The sequence below is a fragment of the Geospiza fortis genome, unplaced genomic scaffold (assembly GCF_000277835.1).
Source record: "Geospiza fortis unplaced genomic scaffold, GeoFor_1.0 scaffold172, whole genome shotgun sequence".
NCBI classification, from domain to species: Eukaryota; Metazoa; Chordata; class Aves; order Passeriformes; family Thraupidae; genus Geospiza; species Geospiza fortis.
The window spans coordinates 10,613,376-10,624,065 of record NW_005054309.1 but is presented as its reverse complement, the minus strand read 5'-3'; the positions used below and the strand labels follow the sequence as shown (position 1 = coordinate 10,624,065).

At 47.7% G+C, this 10,690-nt stretch overlaps 1 protein-coding gene across 3 annotated transcripts; it reads left to right on the top strand.

Annotated features, from left to right (window-relative positions):
* Positions 1–2: 2 nt before the first annotated feature.
* On the top strand, positions 3–10,454 carry MFSD1 (major facilitator superfamily domain containing 1). Of its 3 annotated transcripts, XM_031055499.1 has the most exons (17): positions 3–21; positions 112–164; positions 546–658; positions 1,071–1,113; positions 1,504–1,571; positions 1,924–2,032; positions 2,474–2,576; positions 3,244–3,342; positions 3,858–3,969; positions 4,432–4,488; positions 4,999–5,155; positions 5,939–6,036; positions 6,767–6,879; positions 7,270–7,317; positions 7,473–7,533; positions 8,817–8,931; positions 9,157–10,454. In XM_031055499.1, the coding sequence occupies exons 1-17, from the start codon at positions 3–5 to the stop codon at positions 9,214–9,216; spliced, it is 1,428 nt and encodes a 475-aa protein (XP_030911359.1). In that variant the 3' UTR covers positions 9,217–10,454. The 3 variants fall into 3 exon arrangements, with proteins under 3 accessions (XP_030911359.1, XP_030911360.1, XP_014167811.1); XM_031055500.1 differs by lacking the exons at positions 8,817–8,931; positions 9,157–10,454 and adding an exon at positions 7,999–8,628; XM_014312336.1 differs by lacking the exons at positions 8,817–8,931; positions 9,157–10,454 and having other exon boundaries at positions 7,473–7,537.
* The last annotated feature ends 236 nt before the right edge of the window (positions 10,455–10,690 follow it).

Below are 10,690 nucleotides of genomic sequence, written 5' to 3'. Positions count from 1 at the left end.
TGATGTGCTTCCTGGGATTCGGTGCGGGACGGGCGCGGGGGGCTGCGGGTGGGGGGAGGTTGGGGTGTGGGGGCCGGGACAGAGCCCTGAGGCGTCTCCTTGTCCCCGCAGGCAGCTACTTCTGCTACGACAACCCAGCCGCTCTGCAGACCCAGGTTCAGCGGGTGAGTCGCTGTCAGGGCGCTTTGAAAAACACGGAGAGTGAGATTCTGTGCGGGCATGGGCTGACGGGGCAGCGGGGAGATGGGATCTGGGAGATGGGACATGGGATTTGGGCAGGAATTGTTCCCTGGGAGGGCGGGCAGGCCCTGCCACCTCTGGGGTGCCCAGAGCAGCTGTGGCTGCCCCGGATCCCTGGCAGTGCCCAAGGCCATTTGGAACACTCCAGGATAGTGGAAGGTGTCCCTGGGTTTGGAACAAAACCAGTCCTTCCCACCCAGCCCATCAGGAATTCTGTGGGTTACAGGAAATGCTGTTTCTGCTTGGCTTCTCCTGAACGCTTACTCTGGAATAATGTTTTCTCCCACTGCCCCTGTGCTGTGCAGGACATGAAGGTGAACACAGCCCAGTTCATGGCACTCTATGCCTGGTACTCGTGGCCCAACGTGGTGCTGTGCTTCTTTGGAGGCTTCCTGATAGACAGAGTGTTTGGGATCCGGTGAGTGCAGCCTCTGTGGCTCTCATGTGCAGGGAGCCCTGAGCTAAAACTGCAGGGGAGGTTTAGACTTTATATTATAAAGCTTTTCAAGGTTATAAGAAACCCTTTCAATATTTTTCCATACAATTTAGGAAATACATACAGTTTTTTAACAATACAATTTTCCCATACAGTTTTTTAACAATATAGATGAGCTTCATTTCCTTTATAACCTAAATAGATTTGTTTCAAACCCAGCACTTGTACCACCTGTTCTCTATGGGAATCATTGAACTGCACAATTTATGATACAGACTGTTTAACTGCCCATCCACCTCCCCTTGTTTCCCTGCTGAAGGTCTAAAACAGTGTTTTGTAAGGGAAAAAAAAAAGGATTCTGGTTGTGCATGAAGTGATTTTATTCTCTTTGCAGGTTGGGCACTGTAATATTCAGCATCTTTGTGTGTGCTGGGCAGGTGAGTGCAAGGGAGGCAGCAGAGGATGGGCTGGGCCTGCAGGTTGTGTTTCATTTTGGAGAAATGGAATGGGGGAACCCTGGGCTCTGTTGGGAAGGGGAACCTTGGAATGGGGCTGAGACTGTGGGAAGGATTTATGTTTCACCTTGGAATGGGGCTGAGATTGTGGGAAGGATCCACGTTTTTGTGTGTTTGATGTGAAATTGGTTGAGGACGACACAGTCCCAGGTGAGCCAGGCTGCTGCTGATGAACAGCAGAGGGAGCAAAAACCAAAAAGAGCAGGAAATGGATGTGGGAAGGGAAAATTGGTTTTGTTCCTGTTTTCAGACAGGTGTGCTTGGTTCCATGCCTGAAATGCACAATCACCATTTTCCTTTGCTGCTGTGCAGGTGGTTTTTGCCCTGGGAGCACTGTTCAATACCTTCTGGCTGATGGAAGTGGGCAGGTTCATATTTGGGTGAGTCTGGAAGGGCAGGTTTGTGCTCTCTGAGGTAAGGCCATCTAGAAAACTACAAAAACCAGCCCTAGAAAGCTCTCCTAGAAAAGTGCTGCCACTTGGAGCCAGGACTGGAGCATCCTGAGCCCTCTGGAGCTGAGGAATGCAGGATCTCCAGTTCTTTCCCTTGTGTACCTTAGAAAACCAAGACCAGGGCTTTGCAGGTGTTGCTGAATCAAAACCTCTGGAACTGTTCTGCAATCACTGCCCTTCCATTTTGCTTTCTGTTGCCCTGTGTACATGGATATGCACAGGTTTCTCTGGAATTCTGCCCTGCCCAGGCCCCTTTGCAGTGCTGTGTTTGGTTTTGCAGGATTGGGGGCGAGTCCCTGGCCGTGGCCCAGAACACCTATGCAGTCAGCTGGTTCAAGGGCAAGGAGCTCAACCTGGTGTTTGGATTGCAGCTCAGCATGGCCAGGATTGTGAGTGGGCACCATGCACACAAGGGCTGTGCTCCTCCTTTTGGGGCTCCTTTTGGGGGGTTTAACCACTGCAGGTGTTTCCTGCTGGGGCTGGGGGATGTTCACCACTGGTGGCAGCCATGGATCCTTCCCTGGGGCCAGAAGGGGCTTTTTCCTGGTCCTGTCAGCTGGGAATCCTGTTTGATGAAATCCATTCAATTCAGCTCAGTTTATGAGCTCCTGCATGTGGGCTTGTGCACTTCTCATCAGTGAAAACTCCTCCAGACTTGTACAGACTCCAGTTTGTGGTGTTGTATCCTTGGTGCAGTGATTGATTTGTTACCAACCCAGCAGGAAACCCCTTGGATCCTTTTCCCTGCTGTCCCCTGGGTGGCATTTTAACAATAAACACTCCTGGAGCTGGGAGGTGCTGGGTTCTTCACGTGGCTCTGTTGTGCCTAGGGGAGCACGGTGAACATGAATATTATGGGATGGATCTACTCCAGAGTGCAGGATCTCCTGGGCTACGCTGGTCCCAGCACCCTCGGCCTGGCTCTGCTCATAGGTCAGTGATGTTCTGTGTGTGTTACTGATTTATTAATCTCTGAAAAGCATTTATTCACCACTTAAAAACATTTATTGACCCCTTAAAAGCAGCACAACTCTGAGCTTAGAAGGAGCAATTCCAGCACCTTTTGTATCATATTCTCATTTTCTCTCAGGTTTCTGCAGCTTCTGAAATGCTTTTTGGGGCATTTTTGGGGCTGCCAAATTCAAGTTTGTGTCTTGTGGAGATGAAATATTTCACATCCTCTGAGCAAAGGACCAGCTTGAAAAATTTTCTGAGGAGTGTCAAAGCTTGCCTGTGGTTATCTGATTGTAAAAGGGAACTTTGAACAATTTTGGGGTGTGTTCCCTTCCCTCAGAGCCGTGGGCATGGAGATTTTGGGGTTGGGAATGAGGCCAGGTTTGTTTCTGTTCCTGCCAGGGCCAGATGAGGAGCTGAGGGGGAGTGGTGGTGATGATTTACATAAAATAAATCCACTACATGTCTGTGCTCCAAGGCAGGTTCTGGTTTACACCTGAACCTCTGAGTTGTGCAGCTCTTGAGCCTTGGAGCTGGTGCTAAACTTGGGGTACCTGACATGTCCAACAAAACCTGCTCTAATTGGGCTGGAAACCCAAATTGCTGCTCGAGCTGTCAGCTGACCATGTGGTGTTGCCTTCTCCAGGTGGGGTCACCTGTGTGTTCTCACTGAGCTGTGCTCTAATCCTGGCTTACCTGGACAGGAGAGCAGAGAGGCTGCTTTGTAAAGAGCAGGGGAAAACAGGTGAGTGCTGAGTGCTGGGGCTGAGCTGGAGCTCACCCTCCCAGCCACCCTGCACCAGGTTTGCATTCCAGGTCATTCAGTGCCTGCTGCTTAACTCTGGCACACTTCTAATCCTAATTTAGCTCATTTTTACATGCAGTTTTAAACACCAGCTCAACAGGCAGATGCTCTGCCACCTGCTTTATTTATAAAAACAAAAGTTTGCAGCAGTTTGTGCCACTGGTTCTGTGTTTTGTGGGATTTGATTTCCTTTAGCAGGGGTGCAGAACCACGGAGCTCCTCCCTGTCAGTGTGTGCTGGGTTGGGTTTTCCATGTGGGACAACTCAGGCTAATTAAAAATAAACTCAATTGGAGATCCAGTGGAATCCCAGACTGGTTTGGATGGAAGGGACCTTTAATCTGCAGCCAGGGGTGGGGTGTAGGAGGGATTTGGGATCGCTGGGTGTTCTCCAGGGGGGATGAATCCCAGCTTTGTTCATCCTGACTGCTGCCATGCTGTGTCTCCCCCCTGCAGGAGAGGTGATCAAGCTGACAGATGTGAAGGATTTCTCCCTGTCCCTGTGGCTCATCTTTGTCATCTGTGTCTGTTACTACGCTGCAGTTTTCCCTTTCATTGGCCTGGGGAAGTAAGTGCCACACACTTTTCCAGCCATTCCCTGGGAATTTGGCCAAGCTTGTAACCAAAAGGCTTAAAAACTTCACATTCTTTGGGAATTACAAGCTCAGGGGCATGAGGAATGTTTGATTTCCTGATGAAAACTGGATGCAGGTTTAAAACATGGGGTGGAACTTGGGGTCCTGTAGGAATCCTTCCATATTTACAATCCAGTCCCTCATTATTTGGATTAAGAGTTGGTTATGGACTTTTTATGTGTTCCCCAAAGTGTAGTTTGAATGATCCTTAAATTAAAATCTGTGGAGTTTGACAGCAAGCTCCTAAATTAATTATAGATTAAAATCTGGGATATTTATGTCAAAGCTCTATTTAATTTTTTTGTAAATGGCATTCTCATATCTTTGTCTAACTTAATTTTGATTTCATGTCCTTCAAGTCTGCATTTTCCTAAATATTTTTTTCCTTCCCTCAGGGTTTTCTTTATTGAAAAATTCCGATTTTCCCCTCAAGAAGCCAGTGCAATCAACAGGTACATTGGGGTTGATTTAATGGGAACACTGCCAGGGTTTAGGGTGTATATTTTGGGCTCTGGGCAGGTGGGAAGAGATTTGGGCTCTCCTGTGAGCTGCATTCAAGTGGAGAAATAATTTCACACAACCCAAGGAATAACTGGGAAATGTGGGTGTGTTTTTTATTAAAACCAGATGTTCACACTGGAAAGAAAAAGCTCTGAAGGGTTTTATTTTAGTATTTAGTGATTCTTTTCTGAGTGATAAAAGCAGTTTAATAACAGCACTAAAGGAACTCAGTTTGGGTAGTTTGAGGAGGAATTTGTGACATGGCCAAAGCCCAAAGCAGTAAAAGCCCACAAGGAAACACTGGCTGGGCTCTGATCTGCCACTGTTGGATGCTGAGCACTTCATGTCCTCAAACCCTTTGGGAATTCTGAACTACTGGGATTTTTTTGGGGGGTGTTTTTGGAATTGGAATTAACAAAGGACTCTGGGGGTGTTAAATCCTGGATTTCCCTCTCCTGCAGCATCGTGTACATCATCTCAGCCCCCATGTCCCCAGTGTTTGGCCTGCTGGTGGATAAAGTTGGCAAGAACATCATCTGGGTGCTGTGTGCTGTGGTCACCACTCTGGCCTCACACATCATGCTGGCCTTCACCTTCTGGAACCCCTGGATAGCCATGGTAACTCAGAACTAAATGGAAATAAAATACCAAATATTTATTCTGGGATTTAGATCTAAATAGAAATGAAATATCAGATATTTATTTCTGGGATTTAAACATAAATAGAAATAAAATACCAAATATTTGGGTTTGGGATTTAGACCTAAATAGAAATAAAGTATCAAATATTTATTTCACAAATATAAAATAAGCAGTGGGGTTGGTACTGAGTTATTGTGTGTATTGTGAGGTGCAAAAGTTTCCTCACTCCATTACTAAATTCCTGTGCCAGGTGCTCACTTTTCTCCTAAGAATTCTTCTTTTAGTTTATTTCTGAAGTTTATTATTGTTACTCAAACTGCTCACTTTTCTCCTAAAAATGGTTCTTTTAGTTTATTTCTGAAGTTTATTACTGTTACTCAAACTGCCTGTGATGTGCTGGATTGAACCTCAGTAAAAATCTGCATTATTGAGGGCAGATTTCCTGAAATGTTTGTTTGGAGCTGAGGATGATGGTGCTCATCAGCAGGGCAGGGATTAAAAACTTTGGTTTTCAAGCATTTTCCCAGTGAGGTGCAGCTCTGGGTGCTCATCCAGGCCCTTTAATTTAAATTAACAGAGTTAATTTTGGGAATCATTCCTGGAAGAAGCTCCAAGTGTGGACATTTATTTACAATTTTACTGCACAGAGCGTTTCTTGAGCTCCTTTTGGGAGGAAGGGAGGGGAGTGTGTGCATTTATTGGGGCTACAGCTTGGAGGTGGCCCTGCTGTGACCTGTCCCTGTGTCCCTGTGTCCCCAGTGCCTGCTGGGCGTGGCCTATTCCCTGCTGGCCTGTGCCCTGTGGCCCATGGTGGCCTTTGTGGTCCCCGAGCACCAGCTGGGAACTGCCTATGGCTTGTGAGTATTCCGTGGCCCTGGGGGGATGCAGGGCTGGCATTGTGCACCCTGCAGGGCAGGAGAAGCTGTGGGGTCACCTGGGGAGGGGCTGGGGATTGAGGGATGGAGGGACAGGACACAGGGACAGGGCAGGGATGGATGGGAGATTGGGAATTGGGGATTCCAGGGAAAGGAGCCTGCAGGAGAGCTGGAGAGGGGCTGGGGACAAGGAGCTGCAGTGCCAGGACAAGTGGGAATGGTTTAAACTCAAGGAGGAGAGATTCAGGTGGGACATTGGGAAGGAATTGCTCCCTGGGAGGATGAGGAGGGGCTGGGATGGAATCCCAGAGCCTGGATCCCTGGCAGTGTCCCAGGCCAGGCTGACCCTGGGGCAGTGGGAGGTGTCCCTGCCCATGGGACTGGGGAGATTTAAGGTCCCTTCCATCCCAAGCCATCCCCTGATCCCTGGCACTCTGGAGCCACTGGATCTGAGCAGATGCCACTCCTGGTTCCAGCCCCTCCAGGCTGGAGCAGGAGTTCCTGGCTGCTCTGGGATGGGGGTTTGGGACACAGCCTGAGGCTGGGGGAGGCACAGGAGCTTCTGCAAAACCCAGCCCTGGCTTCCCCATGTCCCAGCAAGTGGGGGCTGTGCAGCTCTCATGGGCTCAGTGCCACTGAGGAGCTTTTCCTGAGGAAATGAAAATCCATTTTCCTGAGAAAAGAAATCCCTGCTGTTCCTGCTCTGTCCCAGCATGCAGTCCATCCAGAACCTGGGCCTGGCAGTGATTGCCATAGCAGCTGGCATGATCCTGGACACCAGGGGATACCTGTTCCTGGAGGTGTTCTTCAGTGCCTGTGTTTGCTGTGAGTCTGGAACACGCTGGGAAGGGGCTCAGGGAGCTTCATGGGGCTCTTTGGTTCATATTTCCTGGAAAACAGAAACCATTCCCCTTCTGGAGGTGTCAGCTGGGGCAGTGCTGGGATGAACTCACAGCCAGTGAAGTGCTTGGGGTTTCCTTGAAGCATGGAGAGTTTCAGTGTTTAAAAAATTGAGTGAAAGTAGGCAAATAATGCTTTTAAACTGTGAATTATAAGTTTAGAATTAAAATCCTTTCTGAATTACCATGTGCTGTGAGCACAGGGAGATTTACAAAAGCAGAAAACTCCTCTGAGTTAGAGCTACCGTGAAGATCTTGGCTGTGGGTTAAACCTGTTCATCTCTTGTCAGCTAAAGCTGTCCCTTTGCTTTTGCAGTGTCACTACTAGCTGTGGTCATGCTGTACTTTGTGAATCACCTCACAGGTGAGTCTCTGCAGCTTCTCCTTACCTCAGTTTCTGCCTCTGTAAAATCATTCTTCTGCTTTCTCAGTGCCCTGAGAGCTCCTGGGGGCAGTTTTGATCCCAAAGCCACCAAACCCCAGTTTTAAAGGTCTCAGTGCCCATTGCTGCTCTTACAGGTGGTGATCTCAACTGGTCTGCAAAGAAAAGGGCAAAACTGCAAAAAGCAGCTGCATCTGAGTGAGTACAGAGCCAGCAAATGTCAGTGGCCTGGGGAAGGGTTTGTCCTGAAGGGATTAAGGAGATCATTTCTCCAGTCTGATTTCTGGTGGATTTATTTTCTTCAGTCTGTTTTAGGATTTCATATCCTGACTCCTGTGAGTCAATATTTGAGGCAGCATTATCCAGGTGTCCTTTCCTGGCACTGTTCCTCTTTGCCTTCCTTTATTTCAGTGGCCTCACAACTGAAATGTGATAGAAAATGTGGTGGTTTGAGCCTAAATCACAGCACTGATGGGATCTGGCATGTCCCATCTCAGTGTCTGTCACCCCTGTGTAACAATTCAGTGATTCCAGGGATTCTGTGGGGTCTGGGCTGTCCCATCTCAGTGTCTGTCACCCTTGTGTAACAGTTCAGGGATTCTGTGGTGTCTGGTCACCCCAGGCCAGGGTTTGCAGTAATTGTTGTCCCCCTGTTTCTTTCAGAAAGGAAAGTTGAGTAGCAAAGCCCCTGGCAGGTGGGAGCTCCAGCAGCAGAGCTGAGGCTGCTCTGGAGCTCTCTGGAAGATCCTCTCAGCCCTGGGGTTCCAGCCCTGCCTCAGCTCCTGCTGTGTTTCAGCAATGCCAAAATTCCTTTTGCTGCTGGGCTGAGGGCCTGGCCGAGCTCTGCTCCCCACAGGCACCTGGAGTGAAGCTGAGCTCACACCCCCTGTGCTCACAGGTGGAGCTTTCTGAGCAAAAAGCATTTTTGTGTTCTCACCCAGAGCTCCAACAGCTCACTGCTGCTGCTTCTGTCACTGTCTTAATGCAAAATCCACTTTTTAAATGTATTTACAGCTTTGGGGTTGTGTCCTTTCAACACAATGCCAAAAGAGCCACAGATGCTCAAAGGGACTTTTGTTTTTTTGTAGATTTCTGAACTCTGAGACTGCTGAGCAGTCTTTTATTGCCTTCTGGATTCTCTTTGTATTGTAATGTTTATTTTAAGGATGAAAGTTTGTTTATTGGATAGAAAAATTGTTACAGAACTCCCTGAGCACGTTGTAATCTGGGAAAAACCAAAAGGTTTCTCTTTCTACTGAAATCTTGGAATGAAATAAAAGGAACCTGCAGAAATCAGCCTCTCTCTTTCTTTACACTGAATTATTGATCCCTGCACATATCAGGCTCATTCACCTGAAACCCCAGAACAGTTCCTAGCTACTGAAATAACAATATTAAACTATTAAATGATATTCCAATAATGCCCTGCCTGGCAGGTTTTCCCTCAGGGCAAACACCTTTTTGCCACTTTTCTTTTGCAGAGCAGAAGAGCAGGAGAGGCTCAGAAGGCAGAACGAAGATGATTTGGCAAAATTGCTGCCAAAAGCTGATGCCTTTAGTTTAAGGAATAAATACCTGTCCAAGCTTGGAGCTCAGGTATCACTAACAGGGGCTCACAGACAATTCAAAACCAGAATAATCAGGGGTTTATTTAAAGAATTTGGCTGGTTTTAACAGCCAGCAGCTGCACCTCTGAGTGAAGTACCTGGGATTTGGTCTCAGAAAGAAATCTCCCAATAATTCAAATTCGAATGAAGGAAAGGGATCAAAGGCTGGCCCACCTCAGAAGCTGAGGAATGTCTTAATTTTATTTTTTTGCAGCTCCCAGCTCATTGCTCCTCCTGTTTCTCAACCCTGGCCCACAGAAGTGTGCTGAAATAGCAGCTTGGCCCTGTGGAAAAGCAGGAATACTCTGAATTTCCTGGGACACAGAGCCCAGCACCAGCAGATGCTCCGTGCTTTGCTGCCAGCCTAGATCCTAGATTTCAAATATTGCCTCAAACTCCTCCTCCCTGGGCAGTGCAGAGATCCTGATGGGAATTGTGGCTCTGCTGGAACCTCTGAGTGGCTGCTCCAGCCTCCTGTCTCAAATACTCCGTGAGTAGCTGAGTCAGGGCCAGGATTTGATCTCTGGGTGTGAAATGGGAAAAGTCAATCATTAAATGGCTGGGATGAGCCTGGATGGAGGTGGGGATTTCCAGCCTCTCCTCCTGGACACCTTCATTGCTCTGTTTTGTTTTTCTGAGAGAAGAAGGTGAGGAAAAGCTCCCAAGTGAATATTTCAGAGGAATCTCCACTTCCAGAAGGACAAAAAGTGTTCACCTTGGAATTTATCCCAGGGCAGGAACAGCAATAACCTCTCCAAGCCTGAATAATGTGAAAACTGATTTATTTTTAAGAGTTAATGACTAAAAACGATAAAAAGAGTTAAAGCAAGAACTGAATTTCGCTTCCAGAGGGAAAAGTCTTGAATTCCATGCTGGAACTCATCATTTTCCCATCATTTCAGTGGGAATTTCGTTTCATTCATTTCTCCTTGCTGAGCAGGGAGCTCCCAGAGCTCCTGCAGAGTGCACTTTGCTTTGGTTTAATTACTCCTCGAGGTAATTGGATAAATTATCCCTGAAGTGAGCAGATCTTGCTGTACAGGGCAGGAGGTTTGTGGAGCCCCAGGAATGGGGAACGTTCCTGGGATGGCTCCAGGGAATTCTGTGTGCCACAAAAAGCTCAGGAGCCTTGGCCTTGTGTTTGGCTGCAGATGGAGGAGTCTGTTAGAATAAAAATGCTGCATTTGATGTAGGATATTCTTAATTTAATGTTTTTAATTTAAGCAGAGCTCACAGTCTTAAAGTTGGTTTTAAAAGAGACTTTGCAGTGGAGGGTTCTTTGATGTCCCTGGAAAACTCTGATTTTCCTGAAGGACCTTTTGGGTGAACGTTGTGGATTCTGAAGGATCCTGTGGGAAAGCAGAGCAGCAGCTTGGGAGCTCCCTGCCCTGAGCTGTGCTGGTTTTTACTGGTCCTTTCTGGCTCCTCAGAACCAGCACTGAGGCTTGGCTGGGTGGTTTCCCTGCAGACTTGTGGATTTTGGGTGTTTTTAAATAAAACCTTCCACTGGACACTGGCACCTGTGGTTTTTGCTTGTTGAGGGTTCTGTTGTTGCCTTTGGGGGTTGTTGGGGCATTTTTTCCCTGAGAAGGGTGGAGAGTTTGGGGGAAGTTTCTCTTTGAGGATCCAAAGGCAAAGCTGCCCCCACTGCTGGGTTCTTGATTTTTTTCCTTGGGGAGGGAGAGAATTAAATTGAATTTTGCTCTTCTGCTTCTCTTGAACTCTGACACGTTCTGGTGGGAGGGAGG